The 26,683-nt window shown below is 43.1% G+C and overlaps 4 protein-coding genes across 7 annotated transcripts; 2 read left to right on the plus strand and 2 right to left on the minus strand.

Annotated features, from left to right (window-relative positions):
* The first annotated feature begins 147 nt into the window (after positions 1-147).
* Positions 148-14,031, plus strand: LOC135485132 (sodium- and chloride-dependent GABA transporter 2-like). Of its 3 annotated transcripts, XM_064766889.1 has the most exons (15): positions 148-412; positions 608-779; positions 1,604-1,954; positions 3,435-3,566; positions 4,612-4,939; positions 5,053-5,185; positions 5,841-5,975; positions 6,328-6,431; positions 7,053-7,177; positions 10,000-10,112; positions 10,327-10,458; positions 11,044-11,143; positions 11,505-11,605; positions 11,979-12,146; positions 12,593-14,031. In XM_064766889.1, exons 3-15 carry the CDS (start codon positions 1,612-1,614, stop codon positions 12,731-12,733), a joined length of 2,055 nt encoding a protein of 684 aa, XP_064622959.1. In that variant the 5' UTR covers positions 148-412; positions 608-779; positions 1,604-1,611; the 3' UTR covers positions 12,734-14,031. The 3 variants fall into 3 exon arrangements, with proteins under 3 accessions (XP_064622959.1, XP_064622961.1, XP_064622962.1); XM_064766891.1 differs by lacking the exon at positions 148-412 and having other exon boundaries at positions 443-779; XM_064766892.1 differs by lacking the exons at positions 148-412; positions 608-779 and adding an exon at positions 1,124-1,277.
* On the minus strand, positions 13,880-16,263 carry LOC135485145 (uncharacterized). Its single transcript, XM_064766913.1, has 5 exons — positions 16,057-16,263; positions 15,666-15,773; positions 15,178-15,295; positions 14,697-14,814; positions 13,880-14,463 (listed from the first exon to the last, which is right to left on the minus strand). The coding sequence occupies exons 1-5, from the start codon at positions 16,132-16,134 to the stop codon at positions 14,043-14,045; spliced, it is 843 nt and encodes a 280-aa protein (XP_064622983.1). The 5' UTR covers positions 16,135-16,263; the 3' UTR covers positions 13,880-14,042.
* Positions 15,873-21,232, plus strand: LOC135485136 (organic cation transporter protein-like). Its single transcript, XM_064766898.1, has 9 exons — positions 15,873-15,905; positions 16,676-16,976; positions 17,501-17,729; positions 17,958-18,153; positions 18,269-18,487; positions 18,619-18,756; positions 19,102-19,305; positions 19,758-19,830; positions 20,819-21,232. The coding sequence occupies exons 2-9, from the start codon at positions 16,698-16,700 to the stop codon at positions 21,020-21,022; spliced, it is 1,542 nt and encodes a 513-aa protein (XP_064622968.1). The 5' UTR covers positions 15,873-15,905; positions 16,676-16,697; the 3' UTR covers positions 21,023-21,232.
* On the minus strand, positions 21,149-26,018 carry LOC135485151 (uncharacterized). 2 transcript variants are annotated; one of them, XM_064766921.1, is made up of 5 exons: positions 25,899-26,018; positions 24,159-24,192; positions 23,607-23,750; positions 22,876-23,118; positions 21,149-21,533 (listed from the first exon to the last, which is right to left on the minus strand). In XM_064766921.1, the coding sequence occupies exons 1-5, from the start codon at positions 25,929-25,931 to the stop codon at positions 21,508-21,510; spliced, it is 480 nt and encodes a 159-aa protein (XP_064622991.1). In that variant the 5' UTR covers positions 25,932-26,018; the 3' UTR covers positions 21,149-21,507. The 2 variants fall into 2 exon arrangements, with proteins under 2 accessions (XP_064622991.1, XP_064622990.1); XM_064766920.1 differs by lacking the exon at positions 25,899-26,018 and adding an exon at positions 24,965-25,266 and having other exon boundaries at positions 21,150-21,533; positions 24,159-24,188.
* Between the last annotated feature and the right edge of the window lie 665 nt (positions 26,019-26,683).

Here is a 26,683-nt window from a genome sequence, read left to right on the forward strand (position 1 = left end):
AGATGCAAGTTTCAATGGAAGCCCCCGACTTTAAATTTACAATATGAATGAAACGGTGATCAATGAAATGTGGCACTGGCCCATGTATACAATAGCATCATGATACGTCATCATCGCAAGAGCCCGTATGTCCCCCTAACAACTGGCTCAAAAAGAGTACGCACGACCCGGCGATCGGACACAATCATGCTGGTTTGAATTCGGTCACACCTTTTCTGAGAGACCAGGACAAAAGACACATGGAAAAACTCACCACTCGCTGAGCCGCTGTGTAAAAACTAGAACCAGGCCGATAACAAGTACCAGGCCGATATCTAGTACCAGGCTGATATCTTGTACCAGGCCAATATCTAGTATCTAGTACCAGGCCGATATCTTCAAAGTTTGGTTTTTCTTCCAACACATTGTCCAGGTAAGAGATTTGAAAACATTTTTCTTCTTTTGGGAGCCCTTCAAATAATAGATATTTGGGAGCCGTTCCATTAGTTCTTGCACAGCAGACCAATGGGACAGTGACACTGAAGTCGACTATACAGTCGGGTTTCCCGCTCCTGCCTACGTGTTCCGACAGATGTCTGCTTTGTTGATGTTTTGATTTCCACAACAGATCGATGGAGAACTAGACGAACCACGTGGAACACGGCCAGTCGATCACAGAGAGGATTCACTGCTTTCTAAAGAGAATTAGACTATGTGTATATGTGACACTGCTACTGACATACTGAAGAATAACAGGACTATCAATATCTTACTGTTTGGAATCAGGACCACGAATTAAGGTAGGAATATATAACTCACTCATATGGTTGCACTATTAGCAGTAAGAATGAGGTCATCTGTCTGTGTTTTGTTTGAGTAGCAACCTTCACCCAATGACCTAGCTCCGACAGACACAACATACCCAAATCGAACAACGGATGAAAGTGGATGGCTACTCATGGTCAGGCAGCTTTACATCCCCGAAATCATACTTAGGCGAGTTATCGGCTGGTCCGCCATGAAAACTCGCAGCCTGGGGCCCAGGCAAGAAATCCATTTTCCTATCCACGCCAACAAAACATAGATGGTACTTTGTATATAAATGTTGCTTATTTCAAAAATGTTACGAAAGGATACTGCCTTGTCCGGCGATTAATTGCCGGAAGTGGGACAAGAATATGAATCATTTGGCCACCATCGTCATTTGTCGTATTGCCGCCGCTACAGACTCTCACTGCCCGCATCAGCTCGAGAAGAGATAGCCCCACGACTTTTCAGAAGAAGATTCTAACATTTCTGTAAGTTTCTGTACTGAAGTCAATGAAACAGGCCGCGTATGAATTCGTCATTAAAGCATTTAAGTTGTGCCTCGTCTCACTCAACGAAAGCGAATAAATGACCGAGACGGATTCCGACTGTGATACCGATCTCAGTCAAATTCCTCGTTGTTGACCAACCACTCCCGAATTCAGTCTGTATCTAAATGAGGATGGTGCTCCCTTAAAGGGTGGGGCCAATTAACATGTAACCTGATAAAAAGCTAACATTGAGATCATCGAAGTATCACCAACTCCTCTCAAAGCAAGCTACTTTCTTAACTCAAATCACTGATTTTTCATTAAAGGGAAAAGGATGTCCAAGTTTAGCAAGCTTCGTCTGCCAAAATGGAGTAAAAATAAAGCCAAATCGAGTGAAGTAAACACCAGTGCTGTCAACAGCAGGACAGAGCTTTTTTTCAATTCAGTGAACAATGACCGGGTTCTGCTTCCTACTACCAGCTTGGATGATGATGGACTTGGGACAGACCACATTCCAAATCCTTCTGATAGCGACAGTAGTGGGTCGTCGGAGTCCATAGTAATTGAGGTGGAACACTGGAACAATCATATCGAGTTCTTCTTCTCCTTGCTGGGGAATTCTGTTGGACTGGGAAATGTCTGGAGGTTCCCTTATATCTGTATGCGGAATGGCGGTGGTAAGTGATGTGAATATCATGTATGCTCTTGCCCGAGAAGGTCAGTTGATCACGCAGATAACGAGAAAGCTATTTCACTGGGAGGCTACAGTATCTAATGTCGCTTTTGTTGTTGGGATAGCAGTCCTTGTCAAAAATGTAAATCAAAGGTAGCAGATTTGGCCTGAGGAGGAGGTTGTACTCGCAGATGAGCGTGACCAACACACGATTGGGTTTTGGCTAATTTCATTTCATTTCACTTCGTCCTCCATTGACCATTGACATCAGATTGAAATTGACAGTAAATATTGACATAAAAGTAACAATGTTATATTTTATAATATAGTATTGTTACCGGTATGCCAATCTTCACTTTATGAATAAAAAAGAGTACATGTAGCCGTGAGTTATAGTACATGTCCTCTTAACAATAATTCTCATGTACTTGTTGAAATCTCTCATAAGCCAACAATGTGACAGACTGGGATACACATGCTTTTTATAACATCATTGTATTTGAAGTGACACCTGCTACTTAAGTCAGCATCTTTCTATTGTCAGAGATGATGTTCACACCCACTGTTTTGTAGAGAGGGAGAGTTTCACAAAAGACCGAAACAAAAGGCGCAGAACAGAATGATTCATGAGTCGACCAATCCATGATGTAATGCTGTAATGTAATGTTTACCATCTGTGAAAATAACGTCAGAACAGACGAACCTTTATTGATGGAGTTAAATAAAGCTCAATCATCAATCGTCTGCTGATCGATATTGGCGGGCTGCCCGCACAGTGTCGTTTTGAAAAGATGCCAGCGAGCTATCTTTATTTTCTACGAATATCAACACAACAGAGATTTCTTTCTTCGTGAAGGTCACCTTCACATTGTGGGACTAACGTAAGACGCTTAGTTTAGCGTACGTAGCCTAACGTCAATCCTTGGTATATGTTGAAGACTATGTTTACACTAATATCCTAGCTCATATGTCAAAGAAAGTATATTTTGTCTTCCTACTCCTACATATCGTCTTAAATGATGAACTTATATGGACATGATTGAGTGATTTTCATATAATTATCCAACCAAGTAGCCCATTTGCCAAAGGAGCTGGAAAAGCATTCGATTTCGATTAGAAACGAACTGCCAATAAGCTGTACTGTAAATCACTCAAAACGGTCGTTAACGAGAGGTGTCTCCTATTCGCTGCACACAGGTTATAATTAAGTACCGATGAAACCATGATTTGCGTCAAAGAAAGCCCTCGTATAGTTCATAATTCAACTTGTTGCTGCCTCACAGATCTCTCCATCTTGATGATTTTGTCTAGTCCCCCCCTCGCCGTGCCCCTCACACGGCGAGGGACGTGTCACGTACGTTGCGATCAACCTGGCATAACAGCGACATGCACAGGTAAATCACTCACCATCAGAGAAAATAAAAACAAAATTCTGGAACAAAATGGTTCATTGACAGCATTTAATTTGTACATCTTCATTACAGGCGCCTTCCTGATTCCATATTTCTTTGCCCTGACCATGGTAGGAGTTCCCTTGTACTATCTGGAGGTGGTCATTGGCCAGTTCTCTGGGCTCAGAGTCACACAAGCATGGAGTTTCTGTCCTTTATTTGAGGGTAAGTCCCATTGCCAAAATAAACATAAATAGAAAAATGAATGGTCGCGTTAGTGAAATTGAAAATCCGGGGACAAATGCATGATTAAGTTTTCCCGCCAAAATTGTTGAAACGTTTCATAAGTTCAAAATTCTGAAATATTTTCAAAGCCAAACTTTTTTTGGGCTGACAGAAATCATGGCAGCATCCGTCTTTTCACGGCTGTTAGGCCCTTTTGTCGGGTAAGAGATGTGAATTCGGTTTTTTGGGACCGCCCAATCCAGTGGTCGTGGTCTGGGTACCGGGGTGGTCGTGTTACCGGGGGCCTCGTAATGGTAATTAGAGAGGGAACCATTCGGGGCCGGCGATTCTTCTTCGTCATAGCGGGGTGGTCGTCGACCGGGATTCCACTGTAGTCACATGTGCCGCTGAAGTATTGTGCAGACCAGGAAGAGAGGAATATGTCAAAGCGATATCTGCTGAAGGCAATACAATTGGACACGCTAATTGCCAACACCAGTCACTTAATCTTGGTTCCGATTTTTCAATACAAAATATGATATGATAAAAAAGCTTCAAGATTCAATCAAAAATGTTGGTTTGATGCCCAATAAGGACAATATATGATAACAGAAGTGTTCTTAGTTTAACAAAAACGATCAGTCTTGCATTAATAAACGCACCCTTTGCCGTCATAATACAAAGTAAGGATTTGGGACTTGGTTGTGCCAATGACGTCAGAACCCACATGGTGGAGAAAAACATATTTCAAACTTTAAACTTTGAAAGTGTGTTTAAACTTTCAGCCCCTCCCCTCTGTCTCGGAACACTTATAGACCACACAGTTACATGTGACATCTTGAATGTTTTCAAAGATATGTCTGGGTCAAATAAATGCAATTGTAAGTAACCCAATTTGAAAAGAAATGTAGAATACCCACAACATGATTTTCATTACAAGCCCAGCCATCTTACTAACCAGTAACTGTGAGATGCAACAATCAACACACCTGGAAAGGTGCTTGGCAAATAGTTTATGTTGTATTGTCTTCCTCTCTATTTTAAGGTATCGGTTGGGCGATGGTCGTGGTATGTTTCGTCTTTTCCGTTTACTACTCTCACTGTATAACCTGGATCATCTATTACTTCGGCATGTCCTTCTTCCCCGAGCTGCCCTGGGCCAACTGCAATAACACATGGAATACCCCAAACTGCGGGACAACAAACTTCACCGCCATGGCCATGAATTACAGCCTGTCGCAAAATGAAACAGATATCAAACCACCCTTCCTGATGGACGATCCTGAGAATAGAGACCAGCCCGCTCTCCACATGAGCCGCAATGAGTCTATGGCCTTCCAGAAGCTGATGTCCCCTGCAGAGGAATTTTGGCAGTAAGTTTGTAACGGCCTTTGGGTGATGCTGTCTCTAGTTTCGATTTACGATGGACGAGGTTTGAATACCAGGGATGGTTAGTCACGTCCATTCTTCTTCTCTCTATTTGCAGGTTTCATGTGTTAGAACTGACTGATGATGTCGGCATCATGGGCGGCATACGATGGCAGCTTGTCTTATGTCACCTCGCTGCCTGGATCTTTGTCTACCTGTGCCTAATAAAGGGTATAAAGTCACTGGGAAAGGTTGGTACCGCGAGGAGATGGCATTGTTGATCATGGCCATTCTAACGGCATATCTCAGATTCAAGCCTAATAAAGGGTATAAAGTCACTGGGAAAGGTTGGTATCGCGAGGAGATGGCATTGTTGATCATGGCCATTCTAACGGCATACATCAGATTCAAGAGACTGGCCAAATCCAATGTAATTGACTTTAGAAACGTCGTTTTGAGATGAAGGAAAGGTACCACTATTGAAAGCAGATATTTGTAAACATGTATATAACAAAGGATTTAACCGTACCTTCACTGCATAATTTGCATATTCATAACCGTGTTTATGCAGCTGACGAATAGCAAACAAGTGTAGGCCTATTGATCAAGTCATTAGGTCATACGCGTCAGGAATGATTGGGCCTTATTTGTTGTCGTCAGGCGGGTCCATACCCCTTGATGCACACGGTCCATTGCCTGAAGCGACCCGCAAATGAGGGGTTTTGTTGCCGCTCGTTGCGATGGTCATCTGGCATTACCTGAACTTGGGCTTCACTGAAGGAGTACTAGGCCCTGGTTGATTTTTAGCCTGGACTCAACCGGTAGATTGCTGAAGACAGTTTGACCAACCGAGCAAAGACCTCAGTGTTCCATTCACTCATCTCATATTCTCTCCTTCTGTTCCAGGCTGTTTACGTGACCGCTATCGCTCCCTATATCTTTCTCACCATCCTTCTCGTCAGGGGTTGCATGCTTCCAGGAGCAAACGAAGGCATTAAATACTACATCACACCTCAGTGGGAAAAGCTCAAAGATTTCCAGGTACAATAATGTTGTGAATGTCCACAGTGACTTCGCCGCCTCAGATGTTATAGGCCTACTACGCATATTTCCCACTCCAAGCTCAATAAGATGCTACTTGGTGGTACAGACCACTCCGCACTCCACAGCTCGTTGTAGTCAGGTAAATGCTGTTAAAACGGAATGACATGTTGGTACATCCCAGAAGTCTCAGGTGCAGGGGTCTTTTGTGACATAGTCGTAATGGGCATGAATAAAGAATGTTTAGGGAACACTCAGAAGTAGATAACACTGCGGTGCGCCACACAACATAGGCAAGTGTATTGTCATTGTAATAGCTGTTCATCACCAACACTATCATATTTTCCTTTAGATTTGGTCGGAGGCGTTCCTTCAGATATTTTACTCCGTGGGTCTTTGTATAGGACCGGTCCTGACCTTCTCGAGCTTCAACAGGTTCAACAGCAACTGTCACAGGTTAGTCCCCCTCACACTCGCACAGGCACTGCCTATACCTCTGTCTAGTTGGCACTAGCTTAAGTTGAAGCTGACATGCATGCATAAAAAAGATACTTTTAGCCAAGTTGCTAGCGCATATTTGATTGTCGTTTCATTGCGTTCAATCCATGATCGAGTTACTTTCGATCTTTCATATTTGCAAAAAGGAATGATAAGAATACTGACAGACAATATTCGCCAAATGTCTGACGCACTTGACGCAGTCCAATATATTGCAGTCGTAATATTCATCAGAATATCAATATTTACCTCTGGTACATACTATAGGCCTAGATTTTAAAAGTTCCCACTGCACGACTCCACAGCATATGGGCCTACATTGTTATCACTTGTCACATCTGCTGAATCTGGACCCTTTGGTTTGATAATAATCAATGGTTAACACGTCAATATATAAGGAACAACGTGTTTCGCATATGGTGTTGATTCCAGGAACTCTCAAAGGTATAGGCAGCCTAATCACGTCATTGGGACTTTGTTTTAGAATCAAGTCAAACGACTGTATTCACGGTGTCGATCAAAGACAAAATTATTTTAAAAAAAACCCTTTCGCTGCATGAAAAACCCTTTTAATTTCAGAGATGCCTTATTGATCACTATCATCAACTGCCTAACAAGCTTTTATGGAGGCTTTGCCATTTTCTCTATAGTGGGCTTCATATCATACAGAAGTGGTATTAAAGTAGAAGACGCTATCACCTCAGGTAAGTCTTAAGCGCCGCAAAGACGCTGCCACCTGCGAGTCAACGTCAAACCCATCGGTTAGTGCTTCCTTTCGGCGTACATAGCAGCGATGATAATTCAAGATAGCTGCAGTTAAAATCGCTGGTTTGCGCGTCGCTTCAGTTACTGTGGCAGTCATATTGATTATCAAAATCAAATTATCAGATGGACCTCTTTGCCAAGTAATGTTTACCACCATCACCGAGGGCACTGCCTAAAATAACGACCACCGCCTAAAGATCTGGGCAAGGCTGTTCCTCATCGCCAATTCTTTTTCAAATAAAAAAGTGTTGAAGAATTCTACCGAAATCCATAAGCCTGTCCACTGAAGAGCACTGGACACACTATTGTTATAACTGGAGAGCACTGGACATACTATTGTTATAACTGAAGAGCACTGGACACACTATTGTTATAACTGGAGAGCACTGGACATACTATTGTTATAACTGAAGAGCACTGGACACACTGTTGTTATACTAAAATGCTATGAAAAATTGTCTGGTTAACAATATCGATCAGGGCCGCCTCGAATAGGCCGGCCAGAATTCCAAACAAGTGCAAGTATTGACGTTTGCGTGACAGCCAGACATAATTTCTTTCGGTTTTTGGCTCACCGTAAGGGGAGTCTATACGATAGCGCTGTGTCCGTCGTCGTCGTCGTCGTCGTCGTCGTCGTCGTCGTCGTCGTCGTCGTCGTCGTCGTCGTCGTATCCTAACAGTGGCACGTTTCTTAACTGCAAGGGCTATGAACTTGAAACTTTGTACACAGAATGCCCTAGGTCAGCTGACCTCTGACACTGATTTTCGGTCCGATCTGATTCTCTGTTTGGCCACCAGGGGGCCAAATGTCGATATCTAAAAAGTGTGATATCTCGCTTATTAGTGACTTGTTTTCGATAAAACTTTTGTTGTAGGTACTCATAGCAAATATACATTTTATATTATACGGGTTTTTAATTTGACCTTGTTTTCAAGGTCACAGAGGTCATATGGCGTAAATTGGCCATTAGAGTGTAAACTATGGCACGTTTCTTAACCACTAAAGCTATGAACTTGAAACTTGGTACATATAACCCCCTATATCACATAGCCTCTGGTGCTGAATTTTGGTTTGATCTGATTCTCCACTTTGCCACCAGGGGGCCAAAAGTGGATATCTAAAAAGTGTGATATCTCGCTTATAAGTGACTTGTTTTCGATAAAATTTTTATGGTAGGTACTCTTAGGAAGAATACATCACATATCTTACGGGTTTTCAATTTGACCTACTTTTCAAGGTCACAGAGGTCATATGGCGTAAATTGGCCGTTAGAGTGTAAACTATGGCACGTTTCTTAACCACTAAAGCTATGAACTTGAAACTTGGTACATATAACCCCCTATATCACATAGCCTCTGGTGCTGAATTTCAGTTTGATCTGATTCTCAACTTTGCCACCAGGGGGCCAAAAGTGGATATCTGAAAAGTGTGATATCTCGCTTATAAGTGACTTGTTTTCGATAAAATTTTTATGGTAGGTACTCTTAGGAAGAATACATCACATGTCTTACGGGTTTTCAATTTGACCTACTTTTCAAGGTCACAGAGGTCATATGGCGTAAATTGGCCGTTAGAGTGTAAACTATGGCACGTTTCTTAACCAGTAAAGCTATGAACTTGAAACTTGGTGCATATAACCCCCTACATCAGATAACCTTTGATGCCGAATTTTGGCCTGATCTGATTCTTTATTCGGCCACCAGGGGGCCATAATGGAAAAAGGAAGAAGTGCAATATCTTGCTTATTTGAGTGAATTGTTTTCGATAAAATTTTTATGGCAGGGACTTCTAGCAAGGATACACCACATGTCCTACGATTTTTGGATTTGACCTCCTTTTCTAGGTCACAGAGGTCAAATGGCGTAAATTGGCCATTAGAGTGTAACTATGGCACGTTTCTCAACTGCTGAAGCTATGAACTTGAAAGTTGGTACATGTAACCCCCTACATCAGATAATCTCTGACACCGAATTTTGGCCTGATCTGATTCTTGATTTGGCCACCAGGGAGTCAAAACTGAAAAAGTAGGACATGCAATATCTCGCTTATTAATGACTTTTTTTCGATGAATTTTTTATTGCAGGGACTCTTAGCAATCACACGATATTGATCTTGTTGATGTCATAGACAATTATTGGTTGGATCATAAACTTATATATACTGCCCTGTCTTATTACTTGACATCAATACACATCTAAAAAAAGTCTTCATGCCTGATTGTGTTCACCATATTCACCTCTAAACTAAGCATGATCCTGCCTACTAAAAGATGTATACGGTGAGCACAATGGCCCCTGGCCGTTTCATTTAAATATAAAAGCCAAATGCGTAGGCTTTATATTTGGCAAAGCTCCAGCCTCCAGTCATGGAATCAATTGATCTTGACATGCAGATGTGTGTATGTTTGATTATATACGCATTCAAGTAAAAGAGCTACCCAAATTTTCCTGAGCTCAGGCAGCAATTTTATTGATCAATTCACTGTGGAGTTATATCACCAAGACGAACACAATGATAATTTAGCTCTGAACTTCTCAAGATGAAGGAGATACGGGGCCTTCCGTCGAAGTGGCGATGTCCTTAATAAATTTGCCATGCTAGGGTGTGAAAGTGGGTATTCGTGTGTCTTAGAGGAGTTTTAGACCTTAGTTTTCATTATTTCTCGGTACCATTAGATTCATCAATGGTCGGTTTGGAGGTTGAGGAATCTTTGTGATGACGGATAGAGACCAACCTAAAGCAAATCTAATCTTCTTGCAGGTCCTGGTTTAGCGTTCATCGCTTACCCAGAGGGCTTGGCCCAGCTTCCCTTTCCTCAGCTATGGTCAGTCCTCTTCTTCTTGACGCTCTGTACTTTAGGATTCGGCACACAGGTAAACGCCCAGTCATCTTGAATACAAATCAAGTGGACGCGATCCGGACCCCGTGTCTTGTAGGCTCATTTGATATAAGATTAGGAGAAGTGTTATGTCTTCTCATGTTATGGTAAGCTTGGCTCTCATTGATGGCATGACTTAAAGTTGGAAGCTGCTTTCAGATAACCCAGTTACAACAACAATTGCTACTCATGGTTCCCTTCCATTTCAGTTTGGTCATATGATGACAGTCGTGTCTGGTGTGACAGACCGGTGGCCTCAGTACTTCAAGGGCAAGAGTCGGTGGATCCTCACAGTTCATACAGCCATTGGTATATTAGTGGGTTTGGTGTTCTGTACGAGGGTAAGTGGGTAATACTAAGTTCTCTAATCTCCTGTTGAAACTTAACTCCATACATCTGCCATTGGCCCACGATCTAGTGTACTCATGTGGGTGGTCATTCAGACGCCAAATCACAGCAGATGTCTTTCATGAACACCGGTTTATTAATTCGTTAGCAGCGTGCACAATGACAGCTGTCGTGAAAAGTCAATACGATTGCAGATTTCTTTCATTTAACAAAACCAGATGACAATGTTTTGGTTGATGTGTGATTTCGATTGAAAATGGTGTCTCATTTACGGCTATTTTTCAATATCATGATATAAATGCTGTTTGAACCATTGTATGCCCACACCTGCTTATAATCATGAAACTGCTGGTGAGACTGAATAACAACTTCACAATTAAAGTCAACCCCTTACACTCTGGTTGACCAATCTGGGACGAATGAATCCACACAAGCTCCGTCTGCTACATGTATTACCTTCAACTAACTCTTCAGACTCAGCACTATTGTATAAGAGTACTTTTTCTCATCCTCGGATAAAAAGCCCTTTGGCGTTGCATTTCGAGAGTCAGTATAAATTTCAATTTTGCATGTTTCAGGGCGGGATGTACTATTTCCAACTGGTTGACTGGTATGGTACGCCATTCACCATGGTTCTCAACTGTATCTTTGAAGCTATCGCCATCTCATGGATTTATGGTGAGTGATCGGACAAAAGAATCTATTCGATGATTACACTCTGAACAAAACGGATACGCTACCTTACTTTGTGAACGCAGTAGCACGATAGAAGAGTTTACGATTTACTAGTATGATCGGAAGGTCGTGAGTTCGAGAATCTGCTCTTGCCCCAGTACTAGGTGGCTAGTATCATTGTCATGATGAAGGTATCGTTACATCAAGAAATCATGGACATCAGTGGCTATTTTCGAAGCACAAACATGTCACACCATTTGTGTGCTAAGAAATTTCGGAACTGTTTTGTTATTACTGAATGTCTTAATGAGTCATGTTACATGCTGATGCGCGCTCTTTTATTCATGTCATTTGTGTCTTTCAGGACTGAACCAGATCTTCAGCGACATTGAGTTGATGTTAGGCAAGAAGCCTTGGATAACATACAAAGCATTCTGGGGCGTGATAGCCCCTGTCCTCATGGTGGTAAGAGACACAATGATTTGCTCATCCAGGGCAACCTGGGTCTCTGTATGCTATTCTCCAGTTCAAACCTTTGGAGAGGACATTTCTACGGGCAATCCAATACTATGTTCTCTTGCCAATCGTCTCCCACTCTGATTATGTTTGTTTATTTCACTACCATCAACACAGTGTCCGATCAAAAACAAATATTTTTTCGTGTGCAAAATCGCTCAATCGCTCGTATAATATTGAACCAAGTTGATGAACTTTGTATCAGAATTTGAATCACAACAACGTCGAAACGAAATATTGAAAACTAAGCCATGCAATGTATGAAAAAGTTTTCTTAAAAACGCCTCTTGCTCCCATTAAGGTTTTTTCTTTCAATTTTCAGGTTTTCTTTACCTATTCTATGACGGGTTTCGTTGAGCCGACCTACGGCAAGTACACGTATCCACGATGGGCTATCGGCATGGGATGGCTGGTCGCCCTGGCCTCTATGTTGCAGATACCGGGATTCGCCATCAAGAATCTAGTTATGGCGAAGGGTTCATTCAAAAAGGTACGGCTAATCAACTGACATTGTTACCGAGTTTGGCTGGTCGCAATGGGCACACCTTCATGACCATGTGACATCTACATCATATTATTCACTTACGGCTTTATCATATATTGTTCGTGCTCACCTTGTGTAGTGTTTTTCACATCGTTCTGGCCAAACATTGGCAGGTGCTTAGTTGAACTCAGGAATGTGACCAGATCACCTTTTCCAAAAGATAGTGGTGTTGCACAACACTAGATTATCCTTGGGGTAGGCCTAGTCAATGCAGTTTCGCAGTGTCAACAAAAGCCAGTCAACTATGACACCGGCTGCCCAGGGCTGTGTAACATTACTATTTGTGATCACACTGTTACAGTTTAGTGACAAGAGGTCAGCCAAGTACCTTTGGCCAGATCTGTCTGAAAAACAACATGCACTGATCGATGGCCTATTGTTGTGTTTTCCAGCGTCTACGGACAGTCCTGTCACCGTCTGAGTTATGGAAACCCCAGTCTAAAGAACACCAAGCAGGGTACAAGTACAGGACGAACCTTGGAGCTTCAAATGAACATTACAAGCTGAAAGAGATAAGCACGGAGTCATGTTAATGGGATGACACAAGGCAGGCTAATGCATGCCAGACTGAATATGAGGTGGAAATCTTTCTGATCAGAGACACCCTAACTTTGTCACCACATTCCCACAAAACACTAATTAGCTACATCAGTTGCAAACCTACCTCTTCATTAAACATGACACCGAGGTGTAGTCCCATGCTGGGAGCAGGTCGTGTCAGAAAAGGAAAGGTTGGAACTGATTGTGTCTCGAAATGACAATCTACCACATGTACACATCATTTACCTTCACCGACAAAGTTATGTTGACTCTGTGTCTACATATTTAATCTATCAGTTGATGATCTCAATTGATGAAATACGGCAGCTACTGCATTCTTTTGCAAAATCACTTAGTCAGCTACTTGAAGATGCTTGCGCAAGAAGTTGTCAGATATATTACGAATTCAATTTTCACCGTGACAGAATTGGCACTTGACGCCCTTCAGTAGTGGCAACCTCCATGTACCCCCCTTGGAAAATGATCGATGTCACTTTATTGCACCGGTATCAAACAAGGCATTTGAATGCAAGTTCGGGATTTGCAGGGTATAAAGCTCGGCTGTGAGATTGACTGTATAAAAGATTGTATTTCGTAACATCAGCACCCTAAAGTTTTAGACGTTTGATCTTGATCATTTGCTTGGTGGAGGCATTGGTATAGCACTGGGACACCTTTAAAAAATAAGCCAAGGAAAAATAAACTTGTAGATACTAGAAGATTTGCTTAGAGGGTCTGTGACAAGTAATTCTTCTTCATCAGTTCTAAAATCGAAAACACAGTTCTGTTTTGAAAATTGATCAAGAAAAATTGCATGACATCTCCTTCGCAAAAATATGTAGTTGCTGTATATAATCATTGCTTATAGATGCTGGCTTTCTTGGGTGACCCTTAAAGCAGGAGTAGGTTGCTGTCAGAAATCTCGAGTGTTCCTCATTTCTCAGTGTTCCCCTTCAACAAGTTGACATAATAAGCATGCTCCGAGACAGCAATGCACTGGAAACGCTGTATCCTTTGGAAATCAGAGGTTAATGTTCGCTCGAGAAAGGAAAAGCACTGCGATTCGTGCCACCGAGGTCTTTCGTGACATGCTCTTGGTTCTACGGGTCATTCCCAAAAGGTCACGCAATTTAAAGATGTTTGTTTTGAGTGTGTCAATGATGTTTATTAGTTAACGAATCGACTGTCACGAGTGTGACTGATCACCAATCTGCATGTTGGACAAAGGTATAGCTTTGCCTTTATGACACAATAAACAGTCATGATGGAGCCTTACGCCCCTCAAAATGAACTTGTCTTTTGTCAGTTTCGTGTAAGGGCATTGAACATCACCCAAAAGTACTTGTCACTAGGGTATTCCCTGTAGCCACATTTCTGATGAACTAGACTTGACTCTACGTTCGTTTCCAAAACAAACGACATATGATATTCCAAGCCCGTATCTTTTATCTGCCTCCTCGCCAGCTGGGTCATAATCCATTTGGCGTAACCTTGACCTCTGAACGCTGGCTTCACGAAGAGCTTCCCCACCGCACCGTAATCCTGTATAAACCCGTAAGCAACCAGCTCTCCTGTCTTGACCGATGTTAGACATAGACTCGGGAAACGCTCCAGGCAGAATTCTATGTGCTCTCTTGTTATGTCACGAGTCCATGCTTTCTCAATTTCGTCAATATGGAAAGGTTTTTTGATAGGTCCACTGATGACCTCTCCTTTAAGAGGCCTGTAAGAAATGGAATAGTATGCTTAAATGGCAGCTGCATCATGGATGGAAAAGCTGAGCCTATCGGAAGAACTAATGATGTTCAGGGATAGGGAGACGAAGCAACTCATGGTCAGAATGCTCTAGAATGTACTCGACGATGTAAAACCTTGGTAAAGCCTGATAGACCAACTGCCAGTCAGGGCATACTAATGATGAGAAAAGATATGTCTTCTGGTGACCTACAGACTTACGCTTCAGGTAGTGTCTCTTCCGTCGCAGCGTATAATATGTAGTTGACCGAATCCTTTCTTTGTAAACCGTGCTCCTCTTCAAATTTCTTCAAAGTCGACTGATAAGTGTAATCGAGACCTGAGGGAAAGACGGTAGTTACTTAGATGAAGGTGAACTGCGGAGGATTATTTTATTCTTTATTTAACCAAGCTTTTGAAATGGAAGCTCCCAAGCCTGATCAAAGCTTCCTGAGCTATGAAGAGACAATTTAGTACAACTTGTTTTATGGCGATTAGTTATTTTGCTGATGTGCGGACAGAATATGTAGCACAAACCTATGTAATGATGGTCTTAAGTGAGAATGGTTAGGTTAACACAGTACTTAGTCTTTAAACAAGGTGCTTCTATTGCCAAAGGAGAAGCCATCTGAGGATGGATTGTCAATAAAGTTGCCAGTTAGTCCAGGGGAAAAGCCTCAGTAGCGTTCATTAAGAGACCAACCTGCAATCCAGTGTTGTTTGGTGAAGTCAAACAACGTCTGATCAGATAGTATCGACTCCAATATGATACTGTTTTGCTTTAGGGCGAAGAATTGGGTGAAGGTAGAAGCCAGGCTCTCCTGAAATGTAACAGAAAGATGATGCAAGTTGTGAGCTATCACCAAAACTCAAACATTTCGACCTTGCATCTTTATTGGCGATGGTATTTGAGAGGTTCAGCTTTTGATTTGAGAAGCCTGAAGAGACCATGATGAAGAAGCGGCTTGATAACCGATTTCGAGTTGCCTGTTGTCGGAAATGCGATGAAACTGTGTCTTTAACGTCTGGTATGCCTAGACGTAAGGCTACGAGGAATCGACTTGATGGTGTCAATCAGAGAGAAAGGCACCTCGTTCTCGGATCACACTCTGAACCTTCAAAGCATTGGTCGATTCATTCAATCAACAGACTTCCTTAAATATCTGAAAACCTAACTGATGGAGGACTTACGGTGCCCTTTTTCCTTCTCGTCAAGACGTGGGTAACATCTGGCCAGCTGTCCACAAACACATCATAGCTCACCACGCTTTCAAGTGTCTTCTGGATTCGGAATAGGATCTGCAGCAAACAAACACAAAAGGAGGTCGAGTGGCAATTTTGGAAAACTGAGTTAGTAGGCCTACCATTATTTGACTACGTAGCCTCCTCCAGGCCCGATGTAAATGCAAGAAAGATTGACAAGGCTACTGAGTAAGTATAAGCATTGGACTAGACTGCCCTAATGTATCTTCCTTAGCCTTGTGGTTTAGGTCATTTCCTTGCACTGGCATCCTTAGTTATTTCGTGAATCCAGCGTCCACGCAGGCTGAAGCGATCTCAGACGAAGAAAAGGATGACCTACCGGTAATGACTGTGGTTGATATTGCTTGAGAAGAGCGACCAGTGACTCCAGTTGGTTTAACTTCAGATGGCAAACCATTATTGTTGTGTAGTACTTTTCGAAACTTGATATTGGCCGAATCTCATTGGTTACCTGCCATGTACATATCGCTGGTGGACTGACTCTCTGTCAGTGCAGTAAGCCTGTAGGCCTACTTGACTGACTGTCCTCTCGACATAGAGATATGATTACCTCAAATTATACAATTCACATTCAGCGATTGTGCTGAATTGACCCGATAGATAGAACTCGCAGATAGAGGTCGCAAGATAACAGTTCGTTGCAGTGTCGACTTCGCATTGCCGAGTGTCATTCTTTGACGCAATCGAAACCGTCTCTACATCAGTCTACCAGTTGTCCTTCTGCCTCACTCTTAGATCCCCTTGTCTCACCATCACGCCATTGTCTAGCTAACCCCTTATCTGCTTCTCTACCTCATGTACAATACCATATCGACGACCCGATGATGCAATAGATCGACTCGACAATCTCATAATCATTGCGTACTTTGGTTTGTCATGCAACTGCTAGTTCATGTGACATCACAGGAAAATCGTGACAAAGCTTTTGTTTATTGTAGGGAGCGCCTGGGGTCAACCGAAATGGGTGAAAGAAGCTTTGAGGATATTTTGGACCTCATCGGCCACTTCGGGCCCGCCCAGGCGCTGATTCTCTTCTTTTCATGCAGTCTTGAAGCAACATGTGCCCTAATTGTGTATTACTTCATGTTTGAAGGAGGTCAGCCAGGCTTTTATTGTGTCCATTCTAACTCAAGTTCGGCCAACGGAGCACTGAATCTGACTTTGGATGAGTGTCCGCCAACTGGGAAAACGTGTTCGAATATCACTTATTTAGATGAATTCACGTCAGTCGTCACGGAGGTGGGTGTAGTTTTTTCACTGATGTTAATTCCATGTACTCATCATATGTAGCCATCTGTTTTGTCTATTGTCGCCACTATCTGATGTGGATATCAACAGTTCGGCGAGTCACCTTTGCGAACTCTTGCTGACGAACCAACCCTTAAAAAGAACCGTTAAACGTATTCCCAAAAGGGGCGTTCCAAAGCAGTTTAGTTTTTGGAATTTTGATATGCTGACTCGATCAGTGATTCCAAGGGGTGCAATCAAAAGGTGTAAACAAACCGATGTCATTTGAATTGATAAGGTGGTGAGCGAAATCGCATTAGAACGGCACGTGTGTTCTTGCAAAGAATTAGTTAAAGTTTCAAAAGGCAACTTCGAAAGGTAAGAATTTAAAAAATGTTGAGAACTAACTTATAACAGAGATGATCCCTTATTTCAGTTGAACTTTGTGGATTTCGATTGGCTTCTCCTAGTGTTGAAAAATATCAGCTTTGAAAACATCTTCATATGACATCTCGCTTTGTCTTTTGCCCTTCCAGTGGGACATGATCTGTGGCGATGCGTACATTCCTCGATTACTAACCAGCCTGCTGTTCGTCGGCCTCCTGGTTGGTGCCTTTCTTGGGGGTCAGCTTGCCGACATCTATGGAAGAAAGTGGACCTTGCTAGCTGCCTGGGCTCTAATGATGTTCGTGCAAGCAACCAGTGCGGTAGCCCCGAGTTGGCCGGTGTACGCGGCGGTCAGGGCTGTTGCTGGTGTCTCTGGAGGTACGTTGCATTCAAAGAACTGCTCCAGCTCTTTCTAAAGTAGACAACTACCAGAGTAGTATTCGTTCATTTAGTTCTGCTATTCTTTTAGCTTCTGCACGTGTGTGCAGATAGATGCATGGGCCAAGCGTACTCATCAGGGCAAAGGAGCAGTTAGAAGTTCCTTTAACTCAAGTATATCATATTTCAACGATTCATTCCTTGATCTCTTCTTTCTAACCATTTCAGGCGCCGTTGCGACCATAGCAACTGTACTAGCCGTGGAGTTTGTCGGTCCAAAATGGCGCCCGTTGCTCTCCATCCGTTTCGGCTGGCGGGTTGGCAACTTCATCATCATCGGCCTTGCCTATCTTCTGCCTCAGTGGCGCCTCCTAGTGGTGGCTTCTGGATTGTTTATGTTCCCTGTTTTTGCACTCGCAATTTTGTAAGTATTTTGTCATACACCGTTGAAGATTATTCATATGACTGAGCTTTCGAGATCCCAGAAAGTACTTTCTCAAGTTGTATGTTTCTCTCTCATGACTTGTGTCTCTCGCCAGCTTTATGCCAGAAAGTTCCCGGTGGCTGATTCAGAAGGGGAGATACGAGGAGGCCTCCAAGGTGTTGACATACGTGGCCAGGCTGAACAAGCGGGCCCCGCCTGATATGAAGCTCATCATGGAACTTGGGGAGGAGAAGGTCAACAACAACTACACCTTCCTTGATCTGTTCAGAACCAAACGATACGCTGCCCAGACTCTCACTCTCATGTTCGGGTGGTAAGTATTCAGTCATCTGCGAATCCAATTTCTCAACTTGTTTAACATTTGATGACTTTCGGTATAATTCATTACAGTTGATGTTAGCATCAGTTCTGACTTCCAACAGCAACTCTTCTCTTGATCTTCAGGTTCGTGAGCAACACGACGTCCTATGGCCTGCAAGCGCAGATCTCATCTGCTCTTGTCGGCGACATCTACCTCAATTCGTTGATTGCAGGTAGCATGAATGTGGTAACTGTCATCATCGGTGCTCTCATGATGAAATGGTTCGTATAACATTTTGTGTCTTTCGCTTTGGCTTCTATTTCACAGGAAATGTACCGATCATACCACTCTATGAAGCATATTGTGACCCAACCAGCCAGGCTGTGCCTGAGATTTTGTTTGTCAAGGTTTTGCCATCCTGAAACCGTATGTTTTAAGAAAAAGTGTCTGGGACTACTCTGAATTAGGCTAAGCCAAGATGGCGGGGAACATAAACAGCCGCAAGGCGGCTTCTGATTCGTTTCTTTGTTACTTGGACAACACTGACATCGTTCTCACATGCGAGGTTTTATGAGAAGCCTCATTAATATCCTTCGTTTCTTCTACAACTTGTACATCATCTCCAGGATGCCGCGGCGAATTTCCTATGCTGTTTTCATGATTTACCCGATCGGTGCCATGGCGGCCATCTTGACCCTCGACTTGACAGGCTACATGGTCGGCAGAGAGATGTTGAGGACGATGTTGGCTCTCAGCTCCTTCGCTGTCCTCGCGTGTTCGTGGCAGGTGGACATCCTCTACAGTACCGAAGCTTACCCGACACTCGTCAGGTAGGTCTATAGCGCGATCTTGATGCGGCTCGGACTCTTTTCACACCATTGCGGTTTATTTGGCCTCGCCAGTGTAGGCCTATCGACCATCCTGAAAGCTGTTTCATGGGGGTCGATGAGATCAGGATTTGCCCAGACAACTCCTTCAATAGCCATCAGAATAATCGGAATGTAATCCTAGGTGTTAGCGGGCTTGGTCTAAAGACAATATCGATCACTTTGTTTTTAAGCGAATTTCACGAATGACGTGTTGGAGAGATCGATGAATTCCTTTGCAAACCAAATATACATGTACCTTTGAACATGTATGCCTAGTGTTCAAAGGCTATAAAGTCTCAGGCTGACTCCGTCGTGTGGCAGCTAATCGCACCTCTGGTAAACGATCTCGCTTACATTTCATGGTTCTCTGATGCTTTCTTTAATTCAATCGTCTTGCCAATCTTCCTTTACAGAAACATCGCTACTGGCGCCGGTAATATAGCAGCGCGAGTCGGGGGTATACTGGCTCCACAAATTGGACTTTTGGTAAGATATTTTGTAACAAGAATGCTCTAAGTACAATTGTGCTTTTTATCACTGAGATGCAGACAATAACAACTAAAGCCGGTCAACTATGACACCCACTGGGCTGTGTAACATTACTACTATGACACCCACAGGGCTGTGTAACATTACTACTATGACACCCACAGGGCTGTGTAACATTACTACTACGACACCCACAGGGCTGTGTAACATTACTACTATGACACCCACAGGGCTGTGTAACATTACTACTATGACACCCACAGGGCTGTGTAACATTACTACTATGACACCCACAGGGCTGTGTAACATTACCACTATGACACCCACAGGGCTGTGTAACATTACTACTATGACACCCACAGGGCTGTGTAACATTACTACTACGACACCCACAGGGCTGTGTAACATTACTACTATGACACCCACAGGGCTGTGTAACATTACTACTATGACACCCACAGGGCTGTTTAACATTACTACTATGACACCCACAGGGCTGTGTAACATTACCACTATGACACCCACAGGGCTGTGTAACATTACTACTATGACATCCTCAGGGCTGTGTAACATTACTACTACGACACCCACAGGGCTGTGTAACATTACTACTATGACACCCACAGGGCTGTGTAACATTACTACTATGACACCCACAGGGCTGTGTAACATTACTACTATGACATCCTCAGGGCTGTGTAACATTACTACTATGACACCCACAGGGCTGTGTAACATTACAACTGTGACACCCACAGGGCTGTGTAACATTACTACTATGACACCCACAGGGCTGTGTAACATTACTACTATGACACCCACTGGGCTGTGTAACATTACTACTACGACACCCACAGGGCTGTGTAACATTACTACTATGACACCCACAGGGCTGTGTAACATTACTATTTGTGATCACACTATTACAGTCTAGTGACAAGAGCTCAGCCAAGGATCTATCTATAAACATTACATATCATTCCAGGGAGTGTTTCATCCTTCCTTGCCATACGCGATAATAGGGGCCCAGGCAATCGCCGCCTCCATATTGATGTTCGTGGTGATGCCTGAGACCAAGGGGAGACCTCTACCGGAGGGGTTGCCACCGAGAAGCTGGGGAAAAGGCTCCAAGACATGTAGATACAAGGACACCAGTAAGGAGGCGCAGATACAAGAAACAAAGTATTGATCTGCGTCTACATTGACTTCTTTCTATCAAGTCTTACCGGAGACTGCACCACGCGTGATCGATATCTCCTTAAAGAAATTACATAAAAGTCGATGATATAGTATATATATTTTGCTAGCTGTTTTTAAACACATAACATGAAATCCAAATTGAACTTTTTTTCAAAATCTATATTAGGTGCTATCGAAGTGGTTGTATACACACAATAAACTGTGATTTGAGTAAAACACAAAGCTTTTAATACAACTCGTATTTCAGTTTTCGTCTTGTGTTGCTCACAAAGCGTTTGTTTTTGGTAAAACCGGTGGTTCCCTACATGGAGTTCTCCTACCTTGACCAACTACACATATCTAATGAACGACCTCTATTGGCAAGTGTTCGTAGCGTAGCTTCAGATAGCAGCGGCGGAAGCCTTCGCAGAAGAGCTCCACATCAATGTGTGTTATCGTTATAATTACCGATTTCCAGGAACTCGATTGTGAGCGCTAACTCGAGATTAGCTTGCAGAACTCTGGAAAGAAATATGTATGAAGATCGCGTTTAATAGGTGGACAAAATAGAAGCTGAAACGATTAACTCATATGAAGTACCCCATCCTGAAATTCAGGTTTTTGATACTCCTACCTCATGTAAGAAACATCGACAGGCGGAGTATATTCAAAACTACTGGTTATGCCAGGATAGAAGAACCCTCGCGTGTCCTGGTAGCATTTGCTGTATTCAAACTGAGAACATCAAATGCATGTGCACATCCAAGGAGGCTACCGCGGTGACGTCACATCACGTGATCCCGACCCATATTAGTGATCGCTATGGCCAATCAGATTCAGTCTACTGACAGCACCAGCACTGAACACATCTCCACGTCTCACTGTCTGGTGCGCTCCTGTACACAAAAACACCAATAGACATGAAATATTGCAATACCTAGTATGGATTCTTCCTGTGTAAAATAAAATTTACAGAGCAGATTAACTTCCACGAATAAAAAAGACGTTTGGCGTGGCCAAAGTGCGGAAATAATGTCTCCGCTAAAATACACTACGAAATACACTAGGCAATGCACTACGCAATATACAGTAGAGATGCAGTTGAGTTTGTTATTGTTTTGACTTAAAAGCCCGCCCATATCATAATATATTCATGTATTCATTAAGTATGAACTCATTTCTGTCCCATACAACTCTAAGAACAGTCAATTTCTCCTTGAATCATCACCGAAACCGCGATATCCGCAGGAAGATTTCGTTCTAGTGTCCGAAAATGCATGATCTTACAGGGGCGCTAACTTGACAAATAGAGGGGATCTATGGGGATCTATGCGAGTTTTAGGTATTACAGGTCTCGAACTTGTAAAATCTGTAAACATGCCTCCAAATCCCATTATGATAATGAAGAGATTGCCCCATATCTGGGAGACTGTTTTGAAACCATCGCTAATTTTGGAAGATCGGTGCCCGGCTATTTGGTTAAAAAAAACCCCATTTTCCCCCATCAAAACAGCACTTTTCATTATTCAAATGATAGCTTATTGTCTGAAGACTTATTTCATAGCAGAAAAGTACTAATAACTCTGATTTGATGCGAAAAATCAAACTTTTTTGATGACTTGATTTTCCCTTGGCCGTGGATCGAGTTTGTTTACAATATGCAGCGCCATCTTGGAAAAGCCGTGACGTCACCGCGGTATCCTCCTTGGTGCACATCAGAGGTTTGAAATCCCTCACACTCTAAGATGTTATTTGTGATGCCAACAATCACAAGTACTGGTAGTGTCATCGGAGTGAGGGAAATGCCTCGTAGGGGCATCCATGTACATGTAATTTACCGCTTCAAATTACCATTGAACTTACCATTATAACTGATCCTCCCGTCCTGGTCCTCGTCAGCCTCCGTTATCATCGCCTCCACCTCCCGCATGGACAGATTCTGCCCCAGATCCGTCATGTAACTCTTTAACTCTTGCGCAGTGATGTAACCATCATTATCTTTATCAAAGGCTTTGAAGGCTGCTTGTATCTCCTCCTCTTGCTCCTTAGGCCGCAGCTTCCGCGACATCAGCGAACAGAACTCGTTGAATTCGATTGTGCCGCTCTCTGAAATCACAATTCTCATAACTTCATATCACTGATTTGCTAAAGAGACGGGAACCGGCCCCAATCGATTGATGGCCCGAAGGTTCCGTCAACAGCTTGCTGCCACAGCTAGTAAGATCCGATCTGTCGAGGCAGACCAAGCTTCTTTGCTTGAACCAAACAACCTAACCAAACAACTTGAAGGTCGTTCTTGCTTTCTCATTGGTTTATGTTGCTTTCTTATCGGTTTAAAAGCGCTTTCTTAGCAAGATCTCCCACTTAGATATCTGCTCATGGTTTTGCAGGATGAGTATTCGGCTGTGTTACCAAAATGACTTGGAGGCAATACAAGGAAACAGGGCAAGAGGCAGTTTTCGTAAATGCCCCGAAGCGCCAACGCGAACGCCTACCTCGTGGTTCGACCTCATAATAACGACGTCGAACAATAATGGGATAGGCGTTCACGTTGGTTTTTCGGGGACTTTGCGAAAACTCCCAATTAATCTTACCATCTTCGTCTATGTCATTAAGCATATGCACCAGTGCCTCCTCGGACGCCGTGTAGCCATGGGCGGTCAACACGGAGCCTAGCTCTCTGGCCGTGATCTCGCCAACATTCTCAATATCGAACAGGGAAAAGGCCTCACGAATCTCTGCAAGAGCGACATGAACTATTGTAGAAAGACTTAGCACTCCATGTATTCATTCGAGCAAGATGCTACAGTTGAATATCACGTGTTGTACAAGGAGACGATTGGGTGTGGTGGGCATCGTACGCTGGCTCACATCGATAGTTAGATCAATTGCTGCCTGATTAAACTCGGTCTGGGTACCGGGGTGGTCGTGTTACCGGGGGCCTTGTAATTGTAATTAGAGAGGAAACCATACGGGACCGGCGATTTGTTGGTCTTCATAGCGGGATGGTCGCGTTACCGAGGCTGTCGCTGACCGGGGTTCTACTGTATATCTTTTCAAGAGACGTGTATCACAAGAATAGGACGTTTATCGGTGAAGCAAGAAGAAGCCAGTTGTTTTGTTTGCATCTGAGGGGCTGTACTTACCATTCACCTGTTCATCCGTAGGAGGAAGGTCTACCTATAAAAAGCAGAGATCGTCTAAGGATTCGATTTCATCGACTGGTATAAAAGATCGAAGCAATTGGATACTGTCATGGCAATAACATAGAGGAAAACGTCAATGCACTGAAGGGCGATCTGCCCGTGACCTAAAATCATCGTCAGTGTCATAAAGGAACAGCAAAATAAGGTGTATGGTTGTTTCTTCCGTTCCATGACCCACTCATCGCACAGCGATATTGCTCACATATATCGAATAGGAACGATAGATGCGTTCCCCCGTCATCATACTAAAGCATAGTGATTGGGTATTATCATGATTACCCTAATTACACTATTTGCTTGATTGACATTGCAAGGACACCGTTCAATTACAAATGATAAACTGATGACGGAGATGAAAAATAGGTTAATGAAGTTGGCAACAACCCATGCCAGCCGCGAAGTCTCACATCAAGCATTCTTCTTTTATATTGAAAAGGCAAAGCTGATAATTAGGTCAGGGGCCTAACCTGGAGATACACAATTAAAAGAATGATCTTACAATAAAACACAAAGTGAAGTCTGAAACATAATGACCAGCTTCATTGTTGTAAGTTTGAGTGAAGAATCCTTCACGATCCTGGTGAGATTCCGGCAAGAGTATTTACCGATACCAAAACATGACTATTAGTAGATATGTAACAGCCAATGTGGTGACCATCAGGTAACGTTTATGACGTTTGGAAGAGAACTCAGAATTATGTGAACTGTAACCTTTGGCTTTGAAGCTTCAAGATTATACTAGTAACCTACCAAACTCACTCGCCTTGACGTAAATAGGATGTCTGGGTGTAGAGTGTTCTCAGATTGTTTAGCCATTTCATTCAAAGATGAAACTGAGACGGGAAATCCACTCTCTCACCAAATGGAACCAACTTGGTCCTTGCGATCTCCCACTGTATTCCTCGGTGATTGAATCGTATTCCTCTTAAAACTCCAAAGCACTGGACCATCTTCACCTCAAGCCATTCACCTTCTGTTAGCCACGCTGACTGAAAGCTAACTCTATACCTCTCAAGGCCATACGTCCCACTGGCGGTCAATGTTGTGGATTTTGTTTCTCTCCACCACATCTAGATGGCGAAGAAGGAGGGGCCATTTCCACACCAGTTCATCGATGGATGCCGGTTGTGTCGGTTCGCCGGGCTCTATTGAGGGGTGAAAGGAACTGAAGAGGGGCCTTCAACAAAGGATTCCGACTCGTATACTGGCTGTGACTCATAACTAGTGTATGTCATCAAATGGCTTTCTCGTATTGGTCAGCGTACGAATATCCGTTGTAGTATATGTGTTATCATTGCCTCTTCATTTGCTGACTAAAACCACATAAAGCTTTCCTAGAGGTTACCTGCCTTCGTCTTCCTCGACAATCATTACTCTCCTTCTCTTTGAGGTGGTTTTCTTTATGTTCAGCGACATCCATTGATCTACAAGGTTGATTTCTCCAAGATCTGCATGACGTTAGAGATCCATGTGATGATGATGATGATGACGACGACCATAATGACGATGAAGAAGAGGACGACGGTGACGAGGCCAAAGCAAGCGCTACATGCAACCTATAATCCAAACTGCAACGTGAAAATACCTAAAAGTCATACCGTCCTATCCTTCAACAACTCTAAGAATGTCATTCAAATCTTGATATGCAGGCTAAGAAAGAAACATCAAACCTATATTTACCTGGTGATAGGAGAGACACCGTCTTAATTCCATGATTGTTCAGACTGAAACGCTTCACAAAGTAGTTTGTAAACCATTGATGTCGATAAGATGGAGTATTTTCTCGGTCACCTTGCGATTTTATCTTCAGGTAAGCGTTGCCAGTCTTACCGTTGGCTTTCCTACCAGGCCAGCCATGCCTTAAAGTCGTGCCACGTTTACGCGGATTCGATAGAAGGAAAAGATGCTTTTTATCGACTGAAAACTTAGCACCAGGAGAGCACATGATCGCAGTATTGGTGGAGCGCGGGTCGAACTAGAAGTGACTTCCAATCCAGGGGGCGCTGCAACCCCAGCGAGGTCACCGCTTGTTCTTTCAGAGATCGAGCTCAACCGAGTGTTGTACAACCAGCTCATGTTGGTTTTTAAGAGGTAGTCTCTGACACCTACCGGCGATTTCGTGTAACTTAGTCTGACCTTCTGTATCCAGCCCATATTTCCTCAGGCAAGAATGGCTTTGTTTACAAAGGGATTGGTTGTTCCAACTATCAACATAGCCGCGTTAAACCTATATGTCCCGATCGAGATCTGTTTATTAATGCATGTAGATCGATTACGTGATGGGGGGGGGGAGATCAATAAAAAGTTATAATATTGATCAGAGTTTGCAGTCAAACTGAGTCAAGATAGTATATTGAACGAGTTTTTGGCATGTCGTCTTACACTTAAATCGAGTTTACATCATCATCAGGGTAACATTTTGCGACCAACCTTTAGATTCAACTTTTCAAATCCTCCTCACCAGT

This window comes from Lineus longissimus, chromosome 3 (assembly GCF_910592395.1).
Source record: "Lineus longissimus chromosome 3, tnLinLong1.2, whole genome shotgun sequence".
NCBI lineage: Eukaryota > Metazoa > Nemertea > Pilidiophora > Heteronemertea > Lineidae > Lineus > Lineus longissimus.

What these genes read in the sequence shown, in the direction of transcription:
- LOC135485136 (XM_064766898.1), top strand. Translation starts at nt 16,698, where the DNA reads ATGGGTGAAAGAAGCTTTGAGGATATTTTGGACCTCATCGGCCACTTC. An exon ending in TGTTGCTGGTGTCTCTGGAG is followed by an intron (nt 17,730 to 17,957) that starts GTACGTTGCATT and finishes TAACCATTTCAG; the next exon opens with GCGCCGTTGCGACCATAGCA. An exon ending in GTTTTTGCACTCGCAATTTT is followed by an intron (nt 18,154 to 18,268) that starts GTAAGTATTTTG and finishes GTCTCTCGCCAG; the next exon opens with CTTTATGCCAGAAAGTTCCC.
- LOC135485151 (XM_064766920.1), bottom strand. Translation starts at nt 25,034, where the DNA reads ATGGCTAAACAATCTGAGAACACTCTACACCCAGACATCCTATTTACG. An exon ending in AAGGCGAGTGAGTTTGGTAG is followed by an intron (nt 24,189 to 24,964) that starts GTTACTAGTATA and finishes TTTTATAGGTAG; the next exon opens with ACCTTCCTCCTACGGATGAA. An exon ending in CGGGAGGATCAGTTATAATG is followed by an intron (nt 21,534 to 22,875) that starts GTAAGTTCAATG and finishes ATTTCTTTCCAG; the next exon opens with AGTTCTGCAAGCTAATCTCG.
- LOC135485132 (XM_064766889.1), top strand. Translation starts at nt 1,612, where the DNA reads ATGTCCAAGTTTAGCAAGCTTCGTCTGCCAAAATGGAGTAAAAATAAA. An exon ending in GTATAAAGTCACTGGGAAAG is followed by an intron (nt 5,186 to 5,840) that starts GTTGGTACCGCG and finishes CTTCTGTTCCAG; the next exon opens with GCTGTTTACGTGACCGCTAT. An exon ending in TAGCCCCTGTCCTCATGGTG is followed by an intron (nt 11,606 to 11,978) that starts GTAAGAGACACA and finishes TTCAATTTTCAG; the next exon opens with GTTTTCTTTACCTATTCTAT.
- LOC135485145 (XM_064766913.1), bottom strand. Translation starts at nt 16,134, where the DNA reads ATGGTTTGCCATCTGAAGTTAAACCAACTGGAGTCACTGGTCGCTCTT. An exon ending in CAAACAACACTGGATTGCAG is followed by an intron (nt 14,815 to 15,177) that starts GTTGGTCTCTTA and finishes TCTTTCCCTCAG; the next exon opens with GTCTCGATTACACTTATCAG. An exon ending in GAAGAGACACTACCTGAAGC is followed by an intron (nt 14,464 to 14,696) that starts GTAAGTCTGTAG and finishes CATTTCTTACAG; the next exon opens with GCCTCTTAAAGGAGAGGTCA.